Source organism: Moschus berezovskii, chromosome 12 (genome assembly GCF_049115385.1).
Source record: "Moschus berezovskii isolate FMDL1 chromosome 12, NW_MosBer_1.0, whole genome shotgun sequence".
Classification (NCBI taxonomy): domain Eukaryota; kingdom Metazoa; phylum Chordata; class Mammalia; order Artiodactyla; family Moschidae; genus Moschus; species Moschus berezovskii.
In genome coordinates this window covers 56730354-56757310 of record NC_142471.1, presented here as the reverse complement: position 1 = coordinate 56757310, position 26957 = coordinate 56730354, and the positions used below count along the sequence as shown (strand labels likewise).

General features: G+C 43.7%; 1 protein-coding gene across 1 annotated transcript in view; it reads left to right on the top strand.

The window, feature by feature from the left end:
* Positions 1-270: 270 nt before the first annotated feature.
* LIPA (lipase A, lysosomal acid type) overlaps positions 271-26957 on the top strand; it is a 39561-nt gene continuing 12874 nt past the window's right edge. Inside the window, exons 1-5 of the mRNA XM_055425129.2 lie at positions 271-414; positions 3775-3886; positions 6783-6900; positions 20402-20600; positions 21745-21854. Of these exons, the coding sequence (XP_055281104.2) occupies positions 3776-3886; positions 6783-6900; positions 20402-20600; positions 21745-21854 (538 nt within the window). The 5' untranslated portion in view covers positions 271-414; position 3775. The remainder of the gene's footprint in view (positions 415-3774; positions 3887-6782; positions 6901-20401; positions 20601-21744; positions 21855-26957) is intronic.

Below are 26957 nucleotides of genomic sequence, written 5' to 3'. Positions count from 1 at the left end.
AGTAGCATATAATCACAAATACAGAGCCCACCTTCTCTGTGCCAGGCGCGGAGCTTAGTGGCTCTGCAGGAGCTCCTGCGGTGGAGCCCACGCAGCCTACCAGACCCGGCCGGCGCGGCCTGTGGGTGGAGCTGGTGATGAGCTCCTCCCCGTAGCCGGCTGCGGGACGCCGCACCGCTGGAGCGCGCCCATGGCGCATGCTCCGCGGGAGCAGGGAGCCCGCTCGGAAGCGGAGTCTCCCCTGCTCTTCCCAAGGTTGGGCTGATCTGATTGGGGGCGCTAGACTGGCTGAGCCTCGCGCGGGCGCGGGCCCCGGGTCCAGCGAGGCTCCGCCCCTCCGGGTTTTCTGCGGCCGCCCCAGCCTCTCGAGCAGGCACTGCGGCCCTAGACAGCGGCCCGGGAGGACGGCTGCAGGTGAGTGCCGGCCCTGCTGCACTGTTAGGTGAGGGTGCTGCAGCATCGGCTTTCCTCCGCGGGGTCCGAGTGCTCAGTCACGCCGCCTGTGATCCTCTGCGGGACCCCTCTGCGCTGGTTCCCGGAGCACCCGAGGGCACCCGGGAGTTGAGGGCTCTCTTGAAGTTGCCCGTCCTTCCCTGGGCTGCAGCGACACCCAGGATTTCTGATTCCCAGTTCCCCTACTTCCTCCTCGTCCTTTACTCGTATTAGCTCCGCCAGGCAGCCCCCAGAACGCGCTTACGTTTTAGCCAGAGGAGTGGTCAAGGAACGGCTTGATACCTGTCCTGGTGAATTTCCCTGCGATACTATTTAACCACTGGACAGTTTGCTTCCAGTAATAAACCTGGGTGAGCCTCAGTTTCCTGGAAAAAGGATTTAACGGTACCGCAGAGAATTGTTGGAAGCGTAATGAACATAGTAGGACCGAAGCGCTGCCTGCGAAATCTGGAGCACAGCAAGAGCTTAAATGGGAGTCAAAATTATTAGTGTTGTTATTGTTAGCTGAATAACAGGCTGCTTTGGAGCTTATCTTTTCTTCAGCTACTGAACTCTGGTCTGCCCCAATACTGTTTTTCAGAATCTGTTGTGTGTCCACCCTTTGCTGGGTCCTGGGGGTTCAGAGTTGACCCAGAGACTGGCTCTGCCCTCAGGCTGGTGTAAAATGAAGACAGACAAGTACTTAGTTGGGTTGTTAACAATACCAAAAGAATTGAGATAAAGTTGCAGAGCCCACTGAATCCATTGTGGAGGAGGCTTTTTCTCCTTGAACTTCTTAGTCATCATCCTATGACAGTTACTTGACTGATAGGTTGAGAAACTGTCCAGTGTTTTGTTGGAAGGAAAAATCAGTTGGATGACTTTTCTAGTTGAGTAGCTTCAGATATCATCCTTCTGGAGCTTTCTTTGGGGATAGCTGCCCCAGATCTGGGAGCACTGCATTCAGTGGAAAAGCAGCTGCCACTGGAGTCGTTACGATTTGAAACTGTGGTTACAAACTTTTACTTTTCTTTTTCAATCTACTTGGTATTCCCTAGTAATAATGGGCTTTCGGAAGGTTGTATTTATGATAAAGGTAGACCGAAACTGTACAGCCCTTCCTAACCACCATAAAGAAATGTAAACTTGTGACTTTGCCTGTATAGATTCAAGATAATATCCATTCCTGTCTAGAAATTTCAGGTTCACCACCTCTGGGAGAAATCACTCCATCACCAGCAGGAGATGAATCAGCAGAAGGGAGCTAGTTCACTTTTGCCATCATCTGAGAACCAGTTTCTTAAGACTTGTGTAATACTGGGTTTAAGCCCATCTTAAAAACAGCTCTGTTGAATTACTGACGTACAATACTATCAGGATATCTTTAGAATGTACATTTTATGCGTTTTGATATGTTTATACATGTGAAACTATGATTGTTAAATGTCATTAACCTGTCCATTACCTCCAGAAGATTCCTTGTGCATTGGGTACCCCTTTGCAATGCTTACTTCCTGCCCCTCGTTTCCCCAGGCAGCCATTTATCTGCTTTCTGTCAATAGAGATTAGGTTGCATTTTCTAGGGTTTTATAGAAATGAAATCATATGTATTTATTTGATCTGGCTTTGTAAAGAATCTACCTGCCAATGCAGGAGACGCAAGAGATGCCGGTTCAATCCCTGGGTCAGAAAGATCCCCTGAAGTAGGAAATGGCAAAACACTCCAGTATTCTTGCCTGGAAAATTCCATGGGCAGAGAAGCCTGACAGGCTATAGTCCATGGGGCTGAAAAGAGTTGGACACAACTGAGCGACTGCACACATCATGTGCTTGGGACTATGGACTTTCACTCACCCTAATTATTTTGAGATTCATCCATGTTATTTATGTGCATTCCTTTTTATTGCTGAATAGTATGTATACATCATAATCCATTCACCCATTAAGGGCATTTGGGTTTTTCTCGTGTTTGACTATTGCCCATAGAGCTGTTACGAACATCCTTATACAAGTCTTTGTATTGGGATACACTCATCCATATCTTAAAAAAAATTAATTTATTTATTTTAATTGGAGGATAATTGCTTTACAATATTGTGATGGTTTTTGCCATATATAAACATGAATCAGCCACAGGTGCACATGTGTCCCCCCACCATGAATCCCCCTCCCACCTTCTTCCCTACCCCATCCCTCTGGGTTGTCCCAGAGCATTGGCTTTGAGTGCCCTGCTTCATGCATCAAACTTGCACTGGTCTTACATATGGTAATATACATGTTTCTATATTCTTCTCTCAAATCATCCCACCCTCTCCTTCTCCCACATAGTCCAAAAGTTTGTTCTTTACATCTGTGTCTCTTTTTCTGTCTTGCATATAAGGTCACTGTTACTGTCTTTCTAAATTCCGTATTTATGCATTAATATACAGTATTGGTGTTTCTCTTTCTGAGTCTGTATAATAGGCTCCAGTTTCATCCACCTCATTAGAAGTGACTCAAATGTGTTCCTTTTTATAGCTGAGTAATATTCCATTGTGTATATGTGCCACAACTTCCTTGTCCATTCGTCTGCCGTCATTCATATCTTTAAGGAATATATTTATTTTAAAATATGTGGGAGGCTGGGGCTGTAGTCCCACTTTTGCCTTTAACCATTGGCATGTCCTTGGAAGAGTCACTTCATTTTGCCTTTAATATCCATCCCCAAGGTCTTTGCTGTGCTGTGATTTTGTGCCATCACTGTTAGAATTATCTGGTCTGTGTTGATCCCTGGAGAGGGTCTCAGAAGCAGAGAGGGGCAATCTTCTTTCCTTCTGCCAGCTCTCTTATTTTTTTCATTTCACTTTTTTTCCCTTGGGTGACAAATTCAAATCCTAACGTGTAACTTTGTGCAAGAAGGGACGTGAATAACTAGCAAGCATAGGAGCTCATATCAGCTGAACTTCAGAACATTTAAATCACAGTTAGAGAGGAAAAGGTGGGAGGTTAACAGGCTTTGGAATTTTGGGGATCTTCCCTTTTCTCAGCATATTCTCCTCTGAGTCCTCTCTTCTGCTCTTGCTCCAGGAACATTACGTTTAACTTTGTGGTGAGGAGGTGGGTGGGTGTTCTGGGCTCCATGTGTCACAAATTAACTGAGGGTGGTGGGTGGGAAGTTTTCTAGTTAAAAAGAATTCCTGAATTTTTTCTTTGAGGTGTGGCTTGAGTCATTTGTTCCGTATTTGTCCTTTGCCTAACTTTTACCTGACGTAAACTTGTTCAGAACCTTGGAGCATTATTTACCAGTGTAATTTTGTGTAGTAAAATTGGTGTAGGCAAATAACAACAGACTGTTTTATACAGAATGAAAATGTGGCTCTGGGGTTTGCTGGTCTGTTTGGTCCTTGGGACCCTGCCTTCCCAGGCATCTGGATGGAAGCAGACACCTGTGGATCCCGAAACAAATATGAATGTGGTAAGTTTCTTAAAGGCATCTGCTTCTTAAAACGCATCTGTGATCAATGTTATTTTCTGAAATCCAGTTACATAGCTACGTGAAGCTACAAACTCCATTCTCTCTATATCTCATTATGTTTTTCCTGGTCTCTGAATCTCCAGTTCAGTTAGCTGGACTTTACCCACTAGGTAATGTGTATTTTACAAACTTCTTTTTACTGATGAAATGATATAATTCTTAATAAGATAAGTGATATTTTTAGACATTCATTTCATTTTTAAATCTCACTGAATTTGTTTAATCAACAATAAGAAAGTGTTAAAACTTCCGAAGAATGTTAATACTGAACGTGATAAACAAGGACAGATTACCAGTGTTCATAGTTCAATACAAAGATCAAAGTATCTGAAAGCAATTTTGTTAGAACAAACAAGCAAATATATAATCCCTCATGTAATGAAAACATCTTGAAGTTATTAATCTGAAGCGAACAATTAAAACTGGAGATACTTTATTTAGGCATAAAATATCAGGAAAGTATAGATTGCTACAGAAAATAGAAGGTTTAAAACAGTGACACAAATGAAGAATCAGGCAGCTTTGGAGATTTTGATAAAGTTATAGTCAGTCAAGAGTGTGCAACCTGTTATTAGGGTTTTAAGGATACGTGTTATCTCCTGTTCCTGATTTTTTCTTTTGAAGGTTTTTTAAAATTAAAAGCATTTTTCCTTTTTAATTTTTTTCTGTAAGAATGATAAACTTAAATCCTTTCAAGTATTTGTAGTAGAGAGAATCACAAGCACTTATTTACATTGTCTTCTGGATAACTGAGTTAGCTGTATGCCACTGAGCTCCTAATTAACAATTGCCCAATGGATTAAGTGGTACAAACTGCTATGTGTAAAATAAAGAAGCTTCAAGGATATATTGTACAGCACAGGGAATATTAACAATATTTTATAATAACTATAAATGGAATTTAACCTTTAAAAATTATGAATCACTGTGTTGTATACCTGAAACTTTTATTAAACATTCAGTTCAGTCGCTTAGTCATTTCCGACTCTTTGTGACTCCATGGACTGCAGCACACCAGGCCTTCCTGTCTATCACCAACTCCCTGAGTTTATTCAAACTCATGTCCATTGAGTTGGTGATGCCATCCAACTATCTCATCCTCTGTTGTCCCCTTCTCCTCCCACCTTCAATCTTTCCCAGCATCAGGGTCTTTTCCAGTGAGTCAGTTCTTCGCATCAGGTGGCCAAAGTATCGGAGTTTCAGCTTCAGCATCAGTCCTTCCAATGAATATTCAGGACTGATTTCCTTTAGGATGGACTGGTTGGATCTTATTGCAGTCCAATGGACTCTCAAGAGTCTTCTCCAACACCACAGTTCACAAGCATTAACTCTTTGGCACTCAGCTTTCTTTATAGTCCAACCCTCACGTCCATACATGACTACTGGAAAAACCGTAGCTTTAACTAGGTGGACCTTTGTCGGCAAAGTAATGTCTCTGCTTTTTAATATGCTAAGTTGGTCATAACTTTTCTTCCAAAGAGTAAGTGTCTTTTAATTTCATGGCTGCAGTCACCATCTGCAGTGATTTTGGAGCTCCCCAAAATGAAGTCAGCCACTGTTTCCCCATCTATTTTCCATGAAGTGATGGGACCAGATGCCGTGATCTTCGTTTTCTGAATGTTGAGCTTTAAGCCAGCTTTTTCACTGTCCTCTTTCACTTTCATCATGAGTCTGTTTAATTCTTCTTCGCTTTCTGCCATAAGGGTGGTGTCATCGGCATATCTGAGGTTATTGATAGTTCTCCCGGCAATCTTGATCCCAGCTTATGCTTCATCCAGTCTGGTGTTTCTCATGATGTACTCTGCATATAAGTTAAATAAGCAGGGTGACAATATATAGCCTTGATGTACTCCTTTCCCTATTTGGAACCAATCTGTTCTTCCGTGTCTAGTCCTGTTGCTTCTTGACCTGCATACAGATTTCTCAGGAGGCAGGTCAGATGGTCTGGTATTCCCATCTCTTTCAGAATTTTCCACAGTTGATTGTGATCCACACAGTCAAAGGCTTTGGCATAGTCAATAAAGCAGAAGTAGATGTTTTTCTGGAACTCTCTTGCTTTTTTGATGATCCAGTGGATGTTGGCAATTTGATCTCTGGTTCCTCTGCCTTTTCTAAATCCAGCTTGAACATCTGGAAGTTCATGGTTCATGTACTGCTGAAGCCTGGCTTGGAGAATTTTGAGCATTACTTTGCTAGTGTGTGAGATGAGTGCAATTGTGCAGTAGTTTGAGCATTCCCATTGCCCCTAATTGGAAAACCTAATTGCCCCATAGATCTTTCTTTATGTGAATTTGATCATTATTCCTTTTCATCTTTCCCCCTGGTTTTATTGAGATGTAATGGACATACAGCATTGCATTAGTTTAAGATGTACAAGATAGTGATTTGCTCTGGGTCTGTATCATTTTATCTTGTTCAACTCTACCTTGACATTCTACTGTAGATCTATTGTTCCATTGAGTAAAAACAGATTAATACTTTTTATCCTTCATTTCCCAGGATGGGGTCTCTTAAAACAAGGAAAATTGTAGATTACAGAATTAACTGGCATATTTAGAAAAGAAAGAAGTGTTTATTTGTGCCTGGGAGCCAGGATGGAACCAAAGAAGCCCAAAGCTATGGTAAAATAAGGCACACTTGGTGCAGAACATGTTAGAATGGTGAAACCAAGGTTTAACTAAGCATCTGTGAGTGGAATGCAGGGGTAAAACAAGTGGAGGATTTACTCTTGTGATGGAGATTGGCTACTGGATTGAGCAGACTAAAATTTCAGTAATGACTGGCTTCTGAAATAAAACTTGGTCGTTGACATTTTGTCTTCTCCTTTGCTCCACAGAGTGAAATTATCTCTCACTGGGGATTCCCTAGTGAGGAACACCTGGTTGTGACAGCAGATGGGTATATTCTTTGCCTTAACCGAATTCCCCATGGGAGGAAAAACCATTTGGACAAAGGTATGGTTATTTTCAGTGTTGAGATAGGAAAGTTCTGAAAATTTAATTGCATTGCTGGAATTTTGCTGGTTTTTATATCAGTCACAAGTTCAGATTTAACTTGAAAACACTGAAATGGGATTGTCTTTTAGACCAAAGTACTCAATGTATTACATTTATGCAAGGTATGTAAAAACACTTTTTTTAAAGAAGCAAGGACAAGAATCATCTGATTTCATTTTCACTTAAAGAGGCAAAGGTCAGGTTTGTTTGAGAATATGCTAAAATATCTCACTGTTATAAAGAAGCACTTTTATTTAATAAAGTGATTTGAACACTAAGTAGATAGCTCTTGCTATTTGAAAATTACTTAATTTTTTGAGTAGGTAATGTCACATAGTTCAAAAATTGAAGAGAATAAAAAGCTACACAGTAAAATACTTCCCTCCTATTTTATTCTTTACCTCCCCAGTTTTTTTATGTATCCTTCCAAAATTTCTTTATTTTAAATTTCTTTATCTTTAAAAAAGTCTCTTTAGAAACAAACATAAATTATTATTTTCCCTGCTTGCCTTTTAATTTAGAATGTGGCATATAATACACATTTTTGTTTCTTGAATTTTTTTGTTTAATGTTTTGAATATTTTTCATATAGTACAAAGAGCACTTTATCATTCATCTCTACCAATACATAGTATTCCACTGTATAACTGTCACGATTTATTTAGCAAGTGTTCTCTTAGTGGCATTTGGACTATTTCTACTCTTCTATTAACAAGTACTGCTGCTGTAAATAACCTTGTTTGTGTGCAAGTTTATTTATAAAATACACTTTCAGAAATAGAATTTTTGGGTCAGAGGATATGTGGATTTGTGATTTTGATGTGTGAGTGTTAGTCACTCAGTCATGTCCGACTCTTTGCGACCCCATGGACAGTAGCCCTCAGGGCTCCTCTGTCCATGGAATTCTCCAGGCAACAATACTGGAATGGGTTGCCATTCCCTTCTCCAGGGGATCTTCCCAACCCACGGATCAAATCCAAGTCTTCTTGCATTGGCAGGCAGACTCTTTACCATCAGAACCACCGGTGAAGACCCAGATATTGTTAAATTACTTTCTATACGGTCTTGTTTTGGTAACTATGCTTATTAGGAATACTTGAAAGTTTTTATAGCTTTGGCTTAAAATATATGCATATTATTTCTGTGTCTCATAACTCAAGCAAAACTGTGGTTTCCAGTGTAGATTGAAGAATTTCTAGATAGACTTCTTGAAATCACTGAACAGACATCAGAATAAGGATATGATCCTTAGTCAATTGTCTCTCTAGATATAGATTTTTTTTTAAGACACTTTTTGTTTTTAGAAGCTTTCCTTCGGCTACTAAGGTGAGATTTAGGTAAATGGATAACTGTGTCTTCTTCAAAATTTTATGTGAGTAGAAAATTTCTATTCAAAGTGAATTTAAGAGCCCTCTGTGTTAATTGAGGTTTATATCACTGTCTATTTTTCTGTTAGTAAAATCTGATTTATCTATGTTTTTATCTCATAAATTCTAGCCATAATGAGTCTTTTGATGACATTACCTGGTGAAGACAGCCAGTGCTCTTTTTGAAATTTAATTTCTGACTCGAGAGTTTTATGATTTATAGATCCTCTTAAATGTATGTTAAAAAATGAGAAATGAGTTACAACAAGGGCTTCTATTTTTCTTCTGCTCAGGACACACAAAACATTTCAGAGTGAACATATGATCTTGATTTCCTTCCTCTTTTTTACTTTTAAAGTGAACCTTGTATACAGATTAGAGATTCAATATAAAGAAAGATATATATTGATACTGTTTCTCTTAAAAGTGGCTGCTGCTGCTGCTGCTAAGTCACTTCAGTCGTGTCCAACTCTGTGCGACCCCACAGACGGCAGCCCACCAGGCTCCCCCGTCCCTGGGATTCTCCAGGCAAGAACACTGGAGTGGGTTGCCATTTCCTTCTCCAATGCATGAAAGTGAAAAGTGAAAGTGAAGTCGCTCAGTCGTGTCCGACCCTCAGCGACCCCAAGGACTGCAGCCTTCTAGGCTCCTCTGTCCATGGGATTTTCCAGGCAAGAGTACTGGAGTGGGGTGCCATTGCCTTCTCCAAAAGTGGCTAGTTGACTAATATAATGTGACTAACATTAGTAATGTGAGCCATTGTTAAAAGATACAGGAAACCTCAGTGAAAACAAGCTTAGGGAATGTGCCTCCTTTTTCCATATCTACCTCCAGGCTTTTCCCTCCTATAGCAATTAAAGCAAATAGTGCCAGGTGCCTTCCTGTGGTATTTATCTCAACCACTGCAGGTGAAATTGCTGTACCCTAGGAAGTGAGCATCTTTCGTGACTTGCTATCAGGTGACAGGAAGAAGAGATGGAGGAATTCTGTCCATAAGTACTTTTGTGCTTTCACCTCTGTAGGTCTTGGGTTCTTCATTTTTAAAAACAGTCGATTGCCTGACATGATCTCAGAGTTCTCCGTTAGTCTTTATTTCTCCCTAGTTGTATGGGTTAGATTTCTTTTTTTTTTTTTTGGCAGGGATATGTGGATGGGGGCAGTGGATATCTTCAGAGGCCTCCCTGTAGAGAATCAGTGATGTGTATGTAACACCTTCTGTGAGCTAAGCTCAGAGACCAGTCTGGAAGCAGTCTATGAAGGTGGTCAGTTATCTAAAGGAGTCTGTGATTCTCCTCAGAACTGCATAGGTGCTTTTCTGATGGTCTGCGTTTCCTTGGTCCAAGGCCGAGCATGGAGCTGAGGTTCTGCCCTGTCCTTCACTCCCATCCCGGAGCAGTGTTGTCAGTGGTGCTAGTTTGGCTTATTTAAGCCAGATAGACAGAAAGCATATATAAAATCCTTCACACCCAACTTGGAGGCTGGCTTATCCATGCCGCTTCCTCTCCTGACTTCCTCTTCTGTTAATAACACCCTCATTGTCCTAATGACCAGGACCAGAAACTGCATAGTCACTCTTGACTCCCATCCTCCAGGAGCTGACAAGTCCTCTCTAGGTTCCCACGTTACATGGCTTCCATTTAGCCTTTTCCTCTCTGCCAGGCCACCACCCTACCTTATGCTCTTGTGACTGCTTACCTGGCCATCTGAAATAAACTCAGAATCAGAGAGAGAGAGAATTTCAAAACAAGAATGGGGCTATTCATTCTGCTTATCTTTTAAGAAATGAATGCTCTTAATGCATAAGAAAATAATGCCATATATCTGTACTATTTATAAGTCATTACATGATCCTTTAAAACATAATTCATTTATCAAGAATGAAGTGAGGCTGTTCTTCCTACTCTTCTTTTATAAAAAAATAATTTTTTTTTAATTTATTTTTGACTGTCCTGGCTCTTTGTTGCTGTGTGGGTTTTTCTCTAGTTGTGATGAGCAGGGGCTACTCTCTAGTTGTGGTTCGTAGGCTTCTCATCGCAGTGGCTTGTGGGCTTCCCTCATAGGTCAGTTGGTAAAGAATCTGCCTTCAGTGCAGGAGACCCTGGAGGAGGGATAGGCTACCTACTCTAGTATTCTTGGTCTTCCCTTGTGGCTCAGCTGGTAAAGAATCTGCCTGCAATGTGGGAGACGTGGGTTCGATCCGTGGGTGGGGAAGATCCCTTGGAGAAGGGAAAGGCTACCCACTCTAGTATTCTGGCCTGGAGAATTCCATGGACTGTATAGTCCATGGGGTCACAAAGAGTTAGACATGACTGAGTGACCTTCACTTTAATTTCACTATTTTTCTGAGCACAGGCTCAGGGGGGCAGGCTTTGGTATTTGTGGCGAGTGGGCTCAGTAGTTGGGGCTCGAGGGCTCTAGAGCACAGGCTCAGTAGTGGTGTCACATGGGCTTAGTTGCTCTGCCTACCAAATGTGGGATATTCCCTGATCAGAGATTGCACCTGCATGCCAATGTCTGTTGCATTGACATGCAGATTCTATTCCACTGAGCCACCAGGGAAGCCCCTGCCCTTCTTAGTGTAGTTTATTTTTTTCTCATTTTTGTGTTCTGTTGTGATGCTGCAACCTTACCCCTGGGTTCAGGGATGCTAGCAACCCTTCTATAGATGGTTGCAAAGTTGGAGTTTCTGTGAAGGGACTAGGGTTGTGCTGTGCTGCACTTAGTCCCTCAGTCGTGTCTGACTCTTTGCAACCTCATGGACTGTAGCCCGCCAGGCTCCTCTGTCTGTGGGGATTCTCCAGGCAAGAATTCTGGAGTGGGTTGCCGTGCCCTCCTCCAGAGGATTTTCCCAACTCAGGGATCGAACCCAGGTCTCCAGCATTGCAGGCAAACTCTTTACTGCCTGAGTCACCAGGGAAGCCCAAGAATACTGGAGTGGGTAGCCTGTCCCTTCTCCATCTTGCCAATGTCACCTCCATTACTTATTTATAGATATCACATTCATTGTGGAACCTTAGTAAAGCTGCGTGGTGAGTGTCTTTCAGTCCTGTCTCAGTGGCCCTCTCCGATTTTATGTAGAGCCTCACTTGGGGATCATCATAAGATTTTTATCATAGGCCTTGGCTGCATGGCTCCTCTACCGTGTCAACTGCTTTCCTTTCTGCCAGCCTCCTTGTTCTCACCCATCTTATGTAGTTCTGCAGGATTAAGCTTCTTAGAGCCCAAGAATAATTATATGATACTGCCATTCAAAAGTCTTCGTGACTCTAATAAATAAAGATAACACCATTCCTTAATGTTGTGTCCTGGCTGATGTCTGTACTATTCGCCTCATTTTGTGTAGCAGTGGAGTTTTGAAGTTCACCTTGGGTATGTGCAGAGAACTTCATGATTCCCCAAGTTAGTGATTACAGTCACAGGATAGGATGTCGTCTTCTTGTGTAGAATGGGATAGACTATCTCTTTCATCTGGTTTATGGGGAGTGCTTGAGAACCATTGATCTTTACCCATCATCTAAGAAACATTTCTCATTGGCACAGATTTAAATTGGCACCATAGCCAAAATGCAAATAGTATTGTTGAAGTTGTATCAGTTTATAAGTATTATAAGAGCTGCTCTTTCACACTCTCAAATCCAAATGAGTTATTCCACTTTTGCTAATTTCTCTCTGGGCCTCCGCTGGTGACTCACTGTGCCTACCATCTTCATTTCTACACATCTGTAAAAACACTGTTTCCCCCCACCCTTGCAGCCCCACCCCAGCTTAACTGTCTACTCTCCCTGGTTGCTTGAGCAGGAAGGAGACCACTTCCTCTGAACTCACAAATGTCTTGCTGACCACCCTCTTGAGGTCCTTTCCTTACTTTGTTGTGGGGTTGACTTAGGTGTGTACTTCTCTCTGCCCCATCCCCCAGTCCCTCCCGCAGCCACTTTTTGAAGGAGGAGGCTGCGTCTTTGTCACCTTTGCATTCTTCACAGCAACCAGCATGGCCATATTGTCTGCGTGGCTGGCCTCATTCAGAGGTGTATCTGGCAGTCATCAGAACTGGGATTCTGAGGGAGATGAAGGCAACAGATCCTCTCTCAAGTAAGATCAAAGAGACACTTGTATACACAGGTTTTATATTCAGATGCAGAGAGTTTATGGACCCAGTGGAGAATCCCCTGATTTAGACAATCATTTACCTGTCTACTCAGACCTCTACTAATTAGGCGGCTTGAAATGTGTATTTCGAAAGCTCTTGGTGACCAGTAGGGCATACGTGGGCTGTTTCTCTGTGTTACACAACCTTCTCTCTCAAGTATTGAGCTCCCCCTCCTTTACACTAATTCTGTAAGGGAATTGAAATTCAGAAATTCATCCTTCATAGGGAAGTGATTATATTTTCATCTGCTGAGCCTTGTTTCAGAAAGTCATGGGATGCTGGCACTGGAAGGATCTCAGAGTCCTGCGTGAACCGAGGATTTGGAGAGCTTGCATTTTTAACATAACTCCCTAGTGGATTCCACAGTAAAATCCTAGGGTTTGGGAACCTGGGTTCTAGAGCAGCGCACCCTTATTTTACTGGGCAAGACAGTTAGGTTCAGTGAGGGAAAGGAATTTGCTTTACATCAAAGGCTAGTGGTCCAGCCAGTCTGACTCCAGGTTCAGTGTTCTTTGAGCTAGAGTGTATGACCTTATGTATTTAATAAGTATTGAGCAAGTTGAATCTATGGGAGTCAAAATATTTATTTGGCTAAAACACAGAAATAAAGGCTTTGTCCCAAACAATAAAATAGCAACAATATCAGTGAGGCAGACTTCCTTCCTGCTTAACTGCGAAATAAACTGTAAACTAAAGAGGTCATTAGATAAAGCGCCAACAGTGGAACATTTATATCTGAAAAGCAGTGGTTCTACTGGCCTGATGAGTGAAATGCATTCTGGAGTGTAATTGTCTTCGTGAAGAAACAGGCTGTCTGAATTTTGCCTTGGCAAAACTCCTCAAGGGTTGCCCATTGAACTTTTTGAGTTATAATTGAAAATTCACAACCTGACTTGTGAGTTAGGTTTTGCAGGAAAAGGCCATCAGCCTGTGTTTTTTTCTTTTTTTTTAAATTAATTTTGATTATATGTTTTAGGATTGCAGCCAGTTCCTGAATTTTCTGTTCTTATATGTGGTTCCTCAGGAAACCATTTCCAAAATGCAGTGCCCTACCAAGCTAAACAGAGGCCTTGATCAACTGGGATGCAATTCCTCCCCCCAGGGTGGCACTGGATAGACGTAGGGCCATTAGTCAGTGCCTGGACTTGTTGCCTCTGGCTCTCTGAGCTCATGCCCTTGGACCTTGATGACACACTGGGTGTGGGGCTGTGTTCAGGCCCTCTGCCTAACTAAGTGCTGCAAGGCAGTGTCAGCTGCACAGCAGTTTCTTTTGAATTTGCCGACTGGGGCCAGGAGCAGAGAGTCAGAGTGGAAAGAGGAGATGCTTGGCTCAGCACCTCTCCTTCCCCTGTACTCCCTGTCTTCCTCCTGTTTAAGCTCAGTGTTGCATCAGGGAGGAATTCCCCAGCCACTCACACCCAGTCAGGCCTCTGGCTACACATTCTCATAGCTCTCTGTGTGTTTCCTTCACAGCAGTTAAGACAATAAATAATAGTTTATTATGTGGGTGATGATGCTTGTAATCTCGGGCTTCCCCACTAGACTGTGAGCTGTCGGAGGGCCCAGACCTTTTCTGATTACCTGATAATCTCTGCAGTCCAGGGCTTTAGTCTGGTGCAGTCCTGGTCCTCCTGGGGCCTGGGCTGACCAAAGCATCCACACTTTATGATGACCACAGGAGGGTCGGATCCTCCTGAGCTCAGAGGCACAGCACCTCTATTTAAAGGCAGGCCGTGGTAACAGAGAAGGGCATGAAAGCAGAAGGGCAGTTTGGCATGGAGATAATGGGCACTTTAATGTTCCCAGCTCCGCCGTATACTAATTGTATCTGCATCCTGGGGCAAATTATTTATTTTTTTCTATGCCTCAGAGACCCCCTGTATAACGCGGGAAGAGTAACATAAATGGTCTAGCGCCATCGTGGGTCCATAGTAAGCTCTAATTAAGGCTGTGCCCTGGAAAGCACACATGGTGTATCTCCATATGTGTGAATTTGTTGTTGTTGTTCGGTTGCTAAATTGTGTCTGACTCTTTGCAACCTCATGGACTGTAGCGTGCCAGGCTTCCCTGTCCTCCACTATCTTCTAGGGTTTGCTCAAATTCATGTTCATTGAGTTGGTGATGCTGTCTAACCATCTCATCCTCTGTCACCCTTTTCTCCTCCTGCCTTCAGTCATTCCCACCATCAGGGTCTTTTCCAATGAACTGGCTCTTCGCTTCGGGTGGCCAAAGTATTGCAGCTCCGGCTAAAGTCCTTCCAGTTAATATTCAGGGTTGATTTCATTTAGGATTGACCAGTTTGATCTCCTTGCAGTTCAAAAAAATATCAAGCGTCTTCTCCAGCACCACAGTTCGAAAGCATCATTTCTTCAGAGCTCAGCCGTCTTTACGTTCCAGCTGTCACATCCATATGTGACTACTGGAAAATCTGTAGCTTTGAGTATGCACTGTTTTTTTTTTTTTTTTGCTTTCCTTTCTTCATTCCTTCACTATTGCACTTATTTATCAAATTTACCTGCAGTGAGCACCACATGGCAGACTCAGCATCAGGTGCCACAGATGCTGCAGTGAATGAGACAGAATGGTTGCTGCCTTCTCATTGCTTAGCAATCATTGTGACCATGGCTACTGTTGGGGAGAAAGGCGCCCTGAGGACGGGGTATTTTTCTTCCCTGCTCTGTGATCCCAGCACTGTTGTGTTCCTTCCTGCTGAGGGTCATGTCCTTTCCAGCAGGGTGACTGTGAAATGTGAGTGCAGTGATCTGGACTTCCCTAGTGGCTCAAACTTTAAAGAATCTGCCTGTACTGCAGGAGATCTGGGTTCAGTCTCTGGGTTGGGAAGATCCCCTGGAGGAGGGAATGGCAACCCACTCCAGTATTCTTGCCTGGAAAACCCCATGGACAGAGGAGCCTGGCAGGCTGCAGTCCGTGGAGTTGCAGAGAGTCCTGATCTGGGATTGCCAGCTGTGTAACTCTGCACAGATGACTTAGCTACACTGTGCCTCAGAGTCCTTATCTGAAAAATGAGAGCAAAACCTAGTACCCAGCTGTTGCCTTACACTTTCCTATTGCTGCTGTAACAAACCACCACAAACTTAGTGGCTTAAACAGCACATATTTTTTTAACTTACTGTTCTGGAGGTCAGAAGTCCTAAGATCAAGGTAGGGCTGCCTGCTGGAGGCACTTGGGAAAGATCCCTTTTCTTGCTTTTTCCAGCATCTGAAAGCTACCCACCTTACCTGCCCCATTCTCTATCCTCAAAGGCAGTAGCCCTTTCCAGTTTCTCTCTCATTCTGACCCTCTTAGAGGGACCCTTGTGGTTACATTGGGCCTACTGGATAACCTAGGGTGATACACCATCTTAAGATTCTTAATTACATCTGCAAAGTTCCTTTTGCCATGTGAGGTAACGTGTTCACAGGTTCCAGGAATTAGGAATGGGTTTCCCCAGTGGCTCAGTGGTAAAGAATCCACCTGCCAATTCAAGAGATGTGGGTTTGATCCCTGGTTTGGGAAGATCCCCTGGAGAAGGAAATGGCAACCCACTCCAATATTTTTGAATAGATAATCCCATGGACAGAGGAGCCTGGCCGACTACGGTCCATGGGATCTCAGAAGAGTCAGACACTACTTAGTGACTAAACAGCACAACATCTTTGATGGACCACTGTTTAGCCTACTGCCCCAACTCAGCGAGATGTGGTTTCTCATCTGAGATGGTGCATGTAGAGGGTTTAGCATGGCACCTGACACAGTCAACACTTAGTGTTCTTATTGTAACTGAGATTCTGTTACCATGGCTAAAGAGTGCCCATTCATGTTGTCTTTCTTCACAGAGCTGTAATAATAATAATTAATTAACTAGTACATTTATTATTATTATTGTGATTCACTATTATTTATCAACCACTGTGTCATCCCACACTTTAGATAAGAACATCTGTATTCCAGAGAGATTGAGTAAATCCTGTAGGGTTTCATACCCAGTAAGAACTAAAGTCTGTTTCATGCCAGTGTTCTGATCTTTGTGATCTGCTCCTCCACCTCCTCCTTTCGGTTCTTCTTTGGACCTCAGCTGAGTTCTCACAGTGTTTTCCAGTGTGGTTGAGGCCCGTCCAGACACTGCCCTGGTAGAGAAGGCCAGTGCCTTGGGAGGTGGGAGGAACTTCCGTAGGCACCTGGTCATCTTCCTCTTGTGAGGCTGTGGGCTCAGCAGATTCATTTTTGAAGCCTGAGTAATCCCTTCCTGGCTCCCACCCACATTTGGCCCTATCAGGGCCATCACGGGACTGCATCTCTTTGCTGGCTTTGTGCTGACTATGTAGGCAACTGATAAAGTCACTTACCCTCTCTGGGCTAAAGGTGCCCGCAGGCCTTTTCCTCAGCCTGCAGCCCTCGTACAGCCAGTGTGGACAAACTCACAGTAGGGCTCTTCAGGAAAGACAGCCCTTGTCCCATTGTGTTGGTCTGTTGCGTAGACAGACCAGGCTGCAGATGCTGGCATGTGTGGACTAGGCTGGTCCTTGGGAGAATCACCTGTGTACACAGGGGTGCACAGTAATAGCTAGCTGTTACTTCAATCAGCTTTTCTCAGCAGGATGAAGAGAAATCCGATTAAAATAATTCACTGGAAGATCTGAATGACAGTAGGCTTAACCCTCCTAGAGAGAAACTTCTTTTTCCAAAGTGGAATATTGTGGTTCCGCCTCCCATGCTCTGTCTCCTGTCCATCCACTAGAGATCTCTTTCTTCAAAGCACCTGACTCCCTCCAAAATATCTTCCCTCTTCTGCTTGTCATTGCCTGAGGGCCTCTGTGGGTTGTAGAATGACTCTGTTGTTAGCTTTTCCCGTAGCAAAACAGTTTAAGGGTACAGACCCTGGCATTAGTTTATGTGGGTTCAAATCCCAGCTCCCCCACTTACTAACTCTGATCCAGTCTTGGGCAAATGACTTGACTTCTCTTAGCCACAATTTCTTGTTCTCCTAAATGGAAATAGTACTGACTTCATAAGATTTTCATCACAGTGCCTTAGAACACAGGGGTGCACAGTAATAGCTAGCTCTTACTTCAGTCAGTTTCTCTCAGCAGGATGAAGAGAAATCTGATTAATTCACTGGAAGATGTGAATGACTGTAGGCTTAACCCTCCTAGAGAGAAACTTCTTTTTCCAGCAAATCCTTGACTGGTGGCGGGTTGGGAGAGATGACATAGTGCCTTCCTTCCTCTCCCTGCCCCATGGGAGCCAGGTAGGAGCAGGTAGGAGGAGCTGGAAGACAGGTGGGTAGGCCTGTCACAGTGCCCTTGTCTATTCTGCTGCCATTTTGCGTTCACTAAATGTCAGAGGGAAGGGACAAGCAGTTTAGTACCCATTTTCCACCCCAGGCCTGGATTTGTTAGTATTTTCTCTTTGTTGGTGGCCCATCATGTCTCATAGAGTCACGGGCATGGGAAGCAGTGGGTTATATTCTCTGTGGCTTCTTCCTCAGAGGCCCCTTTCGTTCTGGGAGGAAGGGGAGCTGGCCCCACTTGCAAGGATGTACACCCTGAAGGAAGTCCTTCATATCCCCTCTGTGCCCAAATCGGACAAGGCACACCACTCCCTGCAAGTGGTTCCCCAAACCCCTGTGCATCAGAGCTTTTACAGTGCCCTCTGGGGTCCCGTCTGGCTGAGGCCCGGGATACAGTGTCAGGTCTCTGCAGATCCAGGCTGCCGAGCCCTTTGTGGGGAGTCTGTCTGTCACTTGAGATTTGTCTCAACTCTTCCTCTCCTGGCTGAGTGAAATTTCTCTTTTCTCTGAGTTGCACTGTGTGGTAGTCTAGCCCTTTCCACACTGGGCTGGAAGGTAATCGTGTCTGTCTCCTTGACTAGAATGAAGCTCCATGGAGAAGGGAGCACTGCTTACCCACTTTCTTATCCCTGAATCTAGCTCAGTGACTGACACAGAGTACGTACCGGGACAGGTTTACAGAAAATGTAATGTGTGTTTTGAATCACTTGATTTTTTTTTTTTAACTTCCAGTGCTTTCCTTATTATCCAGTGAAACTCTCAGTGACCAGTCCTTAAATGATTGAATAGGACATAGCTGAGAAGCTTGAGGTTGCTGTCAGGCGGAGCCGTTTCTCAACCATGTGCCTCTCCGTGCCAGTCCCTTTCCTCCCCTGCTGGCATTTCCCAGGAGAAAGCTGTGGGGTCTGCCCTCCCCTTTGCAGTTCTTGGCCGAGATCCTGCAGATTTGAAAACACCTGACTTTGAAAGACCAGATTCACTCCTTTTTTCCTTTCTGGTTTCACCTTTTATATCTGTGGTTCATTGAGCTTTTGGATCCAGCTTGAAGTGAGCGGGGAGGGGGGGAACCCCAACAAACAAAAAGAGAATTAGAAAAAAGCATGACTTCGATCCACTCCCATCCCCTATGACGGGTGTCTTAGCAAGTCACTGAATTTCCTCTACCACCCCCTGCCCTGCTTAAAACAATCACTACTGCAATCCAGGTACCTGGATTGTTTGATTTTGAAACAATTTTCTTTGTTTCTTTTTCTGTTATGCACAGATTCTTTTTAACCATGGATTGCAATAGAGGTTGTTTTAGGCAAGTCCATGGAAATTCAACATGTAGGGTAAATACAGGAGCATAAATACAGGTAAATACAATCCAAATAAAGGTTTGGGAAACCTTTCCATGGATTATAGAGCAAGAGGTCTGGGAATGTTTTAAGCCTCATTCAGGGGTAGATGGCATGTTCAGGGTTCAATAGAGGTATTTGCAGATGTTGTTGAAAGCGCTTTAGCTGCCATAATTGGCCCCTCAGCCGACCTTGCGTGGTGGGCACATGCCTGAGTTGGCCGCCTGCACTTTCCTGGGCTTCATGCTCACCTCTTGCCAAAGCATCCGTAGCTCCTAATTGCTTTTGGGAATCCAGAAGTTATTTACTGGTGGTGTTTAAAGAGTTTCCTGGTATATCTTCAACTTGCCAACTCCCACTTTTCTCCTTTGAACCTTCTGGAGGGGGGTGTAGGGAGGGAAGTGTAGAGAGATTTCAGAGTCATTTGAAATATTCCCTCAAGAAAAGGTAGGGAGCTGACTCCTGGTCCCCACAAACTGGCACCTGCCTCCCCTTCCTGCTCAGTCCTAGCTGCCCCACCTTTTATCCTGCTCTTCCCTCCTCGGTTCTCTCACCCCTACTGGAACCCATCCTCCTCTCTTAAGACTCTGCCCTGCGAAGTTGGCTACTATGCAACCTCAGGTTTTCCATTAAGTGTCTGAAGAGGCACAGGTTGGAACCAGCAGCTAGGAGTTTCGCTCCCTATGTGCTAACCTCCTGCCTTCCCTTAACCCTCCCCAGCAGACATCACCGAGCACAGACACTCCTTCTGTTAATGATGACCAGCACCAGAGCCTCTTGGAACAAGAGAGTCCTGCCCCACTGGTCCCTAAGTTCTTTCCTTGGTCAGCCTGACTTCCTGGTCTTTTAATGTCCAATCATCTTTCCCATGAGCTTCCTTGATGGCTCAGCTGGTAAAGAATCCACCTGCAGTGTGGGAGACCTGGGTTCGAGCCCTGGGTTGGGAAGATCCCCAGAGAAAGAAAAGGCTACCCACTCCAGTAGTCTGGCCTGGAGAATTCTATGGACTGTATAATCCAAGGGTTCGCAAAGAGTCAGACACAACTGAGCAACTTTCACTTTTACCTTTCCCATGGCCCAGTCCCAAAACACCTTTGATGGGTGAGAAGTGTCTTCATGTGCCCAAGAAAAACAGCTCCCATGCTCTCTTCACACATTATGTACAGTACAGTTACCCCTGAATGGTAACACCACCTCGGTCTTTTGTCTCTGTTTCACTATTTGCTTTGTGATATTTTGCGACTTATCTGGTTAGCTTGATATCATGTCAGTTTTGAAGCTTTGTGCTGCTAACTCCTAAACTTGATTGCCTTCCAGGTCCCAAACCAGTGGTGTTCCTGCAGCATGGCTTGCTGGCAGACTCCAGTGACTGGGTCACAAACCTGCCCAACAACAGCCTGGGCTTCATCCTGGCAGATGCTGGTTTCGACGTGTGGATGGGGAACAGCAGGGGAAACACCTGGTCTCAGAAACACAAGACTCTTTCAGTTTCTCAGGATGAATTCTGGGCCTTCAGGTATCTTTTAAGTCGATTATGGCAGGGATCTCTTTCCTTGGTACCCTCAGTGTAAACATTGAGGAGGCAAATAGATGGGGAATTCAAGATCATATGACACGAAACCAATGGTTTATGGAAGGTTCTACACCTTAACCTTCTCCCTTCCTTCATAAACATGTACTCCAAATGTTAGGAATTTAATAAATAGCAGTAAGGTAAAATAAATGGTTACATTGAAGGATTAGATTCAAGAAGGAATTTTTAGTTATTTGGGCATTCCTGGTAGTGTGGGTTCTGCTGAGTAAATTGTATCCCATAACTTTCTCCTTCCCTTCATAAACATGTCCTCCAAATGTTCACTTTTCTTATTTGCAGAAGTCCTCTTCTCTCTCTTAATTCCAGCTGGACCAGTTAATCACTGCATGACATTAGGCATGCATGTGGCATAAGCCCTCTGTGTCTGTAGAATGGGGATAATAAATACCTATCTCGTAAGGTCACTGGGGGCTTAACAGAGAGGATGCAAGCTGGAAAGAGGCTGGCGGGGAGCCTGACACGTTGGGAATGGTGGTAACAGCACATGTGCACTCGGGCTCAGGGCTATGTCCCCGTACCAGGCATCGGAGAAAGTCAGCACCAGGGACTCCTTCGGGCTTGCTTCCCATTTGTAATACCAGAACCTACCCAAGGCCGTAAAACACAAGAATGAGAGCTTTTACCAAAGGCCTATCCAGGAATATATTTGTTGTTACATTATTTGCAATAGCAAAATGTTGGAAACTCCCAAATGTCCACCAGCAGTGAATGGACAAAGTGTGATGTATTGACACATTAACCAACTGACAGCAGAGATATGTGACGGCAGAGGTGAAGTCTCATGCAGAAAGGCACACACTGTTTGATCCCATTCATAGAAAATTTCAAAAATGGATCACACTATTTTATGAAAAATGAGGAAAGCGGTTTTTCAGGAGGCATGGTTATCAAGAAGCCCAGAGAGGCTTCTGCAATCCTGGTAATGTTCAGTTTCCTACACTCAGGGCAGGTGTGCCCAGCTGTGTGCAGCTTGTAGTGACTCATCAGACCCACACACTTGCTATTTGTATGCTGTTATATTTCTGTACAATGTCTCCATGAAAGGTTTCCTTTTTATGGATTACAGTTTTGATGAGATGGCAAATTATGACCTACCAGCTTCAATTAACTTCATTCTGAATAAAACTGGCCAAGAACAACTGTATTATGTGGGTCATTCTCAAGGCACCACAATAGGTATGTATATAGTGAAAGTGGAAGGTTGATAAAATGTCTTGTAACAGAATTTGTGTTTGCCCTTAAAAGTGAAATAGTAAGAAATGTTAGTTCAGATGGAGTTTTGTGTTTGTTTTTTAATGCCCAGTAGAAATAATTGAAAGGGCAAAGAATTTCTGTAAGACTGAGTCTTCTCTGGGAATTCAGACTTAAACATAAATAGGTAAACATGCTGTATATGGCTCCCTTGACTGAAGGAATTGATGTCAGCTACAGCCTATTACAGGGCTTCCCAGGTAGCATTAGTGGTCAAGAATCCACCTGCCAATGCAGGAGAAACAGGAGATACAGGAGATGTGGGTTCGATCCCTGAGTCAGGAAGAGCCCCTGGAGTAGGAAATGACAACCCACTCCAGTATTCTTGCCTGGAAAATGCCATGGCAGAGGAGCCTGGCGGGCTATAGTCCAGGGGGCCACTAAGAGTAGGACACGACTGAGCATGCACACACATTCAGCCTATTAAATATCTTCCTAGTTAAATACTATGGGGATATGAGAGGGTAGATAGATAACAAGAAGTTTTATACATGGAGGAACTTTTATAAAGAAAACAAGGAAATATGCTGATTTTTTAAAAAGTGAAGTAGACTAAAGCTAATTATAAGGATGCCATAATATGCTTTATTTACAGTTTTTAAAAGTCACAAGTATTTTTAATTTATGCTGATGAAAAAAGTAATATGTGTTCATTGTAACAGAAACAAAATTTAGCAAAGTTTCAAGAAAAAATAATTGCCCATAATTTGAGCAAACGAGTTCCCCTGAATAGGGACTACAGACCTGTGTCATAATTGGTTTAACTCCCTCTTTAAGGGTAAACTATGACTAATATTAATAAGACGGTAGGTATTGCGAGTGGGCATCAGAGGGCGGACACACTGAAATCATAATCACAGAAAACTAGTTGATCTGATCACATGGACCACAGCCCTGTCTAACTCAATGAAACTAAGCCATGCCTTGTGGGGCCACCCAAGACGCACGGGTAATGGTGGAGAGGTCTGGCAGAATGTGGTCCACTGGAGAAGGGAAAGGCAAACCACTTCAGTATACTTGCCTTGAGAACCCCATGAACAGTATCAAAAGGCAAAAAGATAGGATACTGAATGAGGAATTCCCAAGGTCGGTAGGTACCCAATATGCTACTGGAGATCAGTGGAGAAATAACTCCAGAAAGAATGAAGGGATGGAGTCAAAGCAAAACAAATACCCAGTTGTGGATGTGACTGGTGATAGAAGCAAGGTCCGATGCCGTAAAGAGCAATATTGCATAGGAACCTGGAATGTTAGGTCCATGAATCAAGGCAAATTGGAAGTGGTCAAACAGGAGATGGCAAGAGTGAACATAGACATTCTAGGAATCAGTGAACTAAAATGGACTGGAATGGGTGAATTTAACTCAGATGACCATTATATCTATTACTGTGGACAGGAATCCCTTGGAAGAAATGGAGTAGCCATCATGGTCAACAAAAGAGTCCGAAATGCAGTACTTGGATGCAATCTTAAAAACGACAGAATGATTTCTGTTCGTTTCCAAGGCAAACCATTCAATACTACAGTAATCCAAGCCTATGCTGCATCCAGTAATGCTGAAAAAGCCAAAGTTGAATGGGCCTATGAAGACCTACAAGACGTTTTAGAACTAACACCCAAAAACGATGTCCTTTTCATTATAGGGGACTGGAATGCAAAAGTAGGAAGTCAAGAAACACCTGGAGTAACAGGCAAATTTGGCCTTGGAGCACGGAATGAAGCAGGGCAAAGGCTAATAGAGTTTTGTCAAGATAACACACTGGTCATAGCAAACACCCTCTTCCAACAACACAAGAGAAGACTCTACACATGGACATCACCAGATGGTCAACACCAAAATCAGATTGATTATATTCTTTGCAGTCAAAGATGGAGAAGCTCTATACAGTTAGCAAAAACAAGACCAGGAGCTGACTGTGGCTCAGATCATGAACTCCTTATTGCCAAATTCAGACTGAAATTGAAGAAAGTAGGGAAAACCACTAGACCACTCAGATATGACCTAAATCAAATCCCTTATGATTATACAGTGGAAGTAAGAAATAGATTTAAGGGACTAGATCTGATAGATACAGTGCCTGATGAACTATGGATGGAGGTTCGTGACATTGTACAGGAGACAGGGACCAAGACCATCCCCATGGAAAAGAGATGCAAAAAAGCAAAATGGCTGTCTGAGGAGGCCTTACAAATAGCTGTGAAAAGAAGAGAGGCAAAAGCAAAGGAGAAAGGAAAAATATAAGCATCTGAATGCAGAGTTCCAAAGAATAACAAGAAGAGATTAGAAAGCCTTCCTCAGTGATCAATACAAAGAAATAGAGGTAAACAACAGAACAGGAAAAACGAGATCTCTTCAAGAAAATTAGAGATATCAAGGGAACATTTCATGCAAAGATGGGCTCGATAAAGGACAGAAATGGTCTGGACCTAACAGAAGCAGAAGATATTAAGAAGAGGTGGCAAGAATACACAGAAGAACTGTACAAAAAAGATCTTCACGACCAAGATAATCACAATGGTGTGATCACTCACCTGGAGCCAGACATCTTGGAATGTGAAGTCAAGTGGGCCTTAGAGAGCATCACTACGAACAAAGCTAGTGGAGGTGATGGAATTCCAGTTGAGCTATTTCAAATCTTGAAAGATGATGCTATGAAAGTGCTGCACACAATATGCCAGCAAATTTGGAAAACTCAACAGTGACCAAGGACTGGAAAAGGTCAGTCTTCATTCCAATCCCAAAGAAAGGCATTGCCAAAGAATGCTCAAACTACCGCACAATTGCACTCATCTCACATGCTAGTAAAGTCATGCTGAAAATTCTCCAAGTCAGGCTTCAGCAATATGTGAACCATGAACTTCCAGATGTTCAAGCTGGTTTTAGAAAAGGCAGAGGAACCAGAGATCAAATTGCCAACATCCGCTGGATCATGGAGAAAGCAAGAGAGTTCCAGAAAAACATCTATTTCTGCTTCATTGACTATGCCAAAGCCTTTGACTGTGTGGATCACAATAAACTGTGGAATATTCTGAAAGAGATGGGAATCCCAGACCATCTGACCTGCCTCTTGAGAAACCTGTATGCAGGTCAGGAAGCAACAGTTAGAACTGTACATGGAACAAGAGACTGGTTCCAAATAGGAAAGGGAGTACGTCAAGGATGTATATTGTCACCCTGCTTATTTAACTTATATGCAGAGTACATCATGAGGAACGCTGGGCTGGAAGAAGCACAAGCTGGAATCAAGATTGCCGGGAGAAATATCAATAACCTCAGATATGCAGATGACACCACCCTTATGGCAGAAAGTGAAGAGGAACTCAAAAGCCTCTTGATGAAAGTGAAAGAGGAGAGTGAAAAGGTTGGCTTGAAGCTCAACATTCAGAAAACAAAGATCATGGCATCTGGTCCCATCACTTCATGGGAAATAGATGGAAAAACAGTGGAAACAGTGTCAGGCTTTATTTTTTTGGGCTCCAAAATCACTGCAGATGGTGATTGCAGCCATGAAATTAAAAGACGCTTACTCCTTGGAAGGAAAGTTATGACCAACCTAGATAGCATATTAAAAAGCAGAGACGTTACTTTGCCAACCAAGGTCCATCTAGTCAAGGCTATGGTTTTTTCCATGGTCATGTATGGATGTGAGAGTTGGACTGTGAAGAAAGCTGATCGCCGAAGAATTGATGCTTTTGAACTGTGGTGCTGGAGAAGACTCTTGAGAGTCCCTTGTACTGCAAGGAGATCCAACCAGTCCATTCTAAAGGAGATCAGTCCTGGGTGTTCATTGGAAGGACTAATGCTAAAGCTGAAACTCCGATACTTTGACCACCTCATGCGACGAGTTGACTCACTGGAAAACACTCTGATGCTGGGAGGGATTGGGGGCGGGAGGAGAAGGGGACAACAGTGGGTGAGATGGCTGGATGGCATCACCGACTCGATGGACATGAGTTTGAGTGAACTCTGAGAGTTGGTGATGGACAGGGAGGCCTGGCGTGCTGTGATTCATGGGGTCGCAGAGTCGGACATGACTGAGCGACTGAACTGAACTGAACTGATGACTAATATCTCTTCACGGCTGCTCCTTACCTTGTACGAGGGGTATCTCCTCATGGCCGCCCCTCCTGACCTTGAACGTGGAGTAGCTCCTCTCAGCCCTCCTGCACTGGCGCAGCCACTACTTGGACGTGGGGTTGCTCCTCTCGGCTGCCCCCCCCGACCTCAAAGCTGAAACTCCAATATTTTGGCCACCTCATGCGAAGAGTTGACTCACTGGAAAAGACTCTGTTGCTGGGAGGGATTGGGGGCGGGAGGAGAAGGGGACGACAGGGGATAAGATGGCTGGATGGCATCACCGACTCGATGGACATGAGTTTGAGTGAACTCCGGGAGTTGGTGATGGACAGGGAGGCCTGGCGTGCTGTGATTCATGGGGTCGCGAAGAGTTGGACACAACTGAGCAACTGAACTGAACTGAACTGATGACTAGTATCTTTGTGTTCCTATCACACAATCTCCTTAGATTACTTTCCTAGAAGAAAACTATGATACGAAAGCTAAAATGCTTTAAAATGTCTCCAGCTATGTGGTTCAGTAGCCTTGCTCTCATTACCACCCCTCCGCTCTTTGCCAGCTTGAGAGCCTTCAAGGAAAAAGTGACCAGGACATAATTGCCCTTCTTATTAATGGACTTGACCACTTTTTCATCTATATTCCTTCTTCCTTGACTTGTTTATTTGTGTCCTTTGCCCCACTGCATTCAAAGTTGACATTCTGGGACCAAGTTTAAGGCAAGAAGTGACCTAAGAGCAAGCTAAAAGATATTTTAGAGCTAGAGGATTCTAAATGTGTAAGTTCCTTTTGAGTCCATGGTGATTGCTTTGAATACCTTTGTACATCGTTCTTAGTGATGAAGGGATGGGGACCAGGGGTGGAACTATTAAGAACACAGTCTTCAGTCTCTGGCTTACATCATAAAGGAATGGGAAACATCTCCTGGTTCTAGCAACTTGGATTTCTTCCAG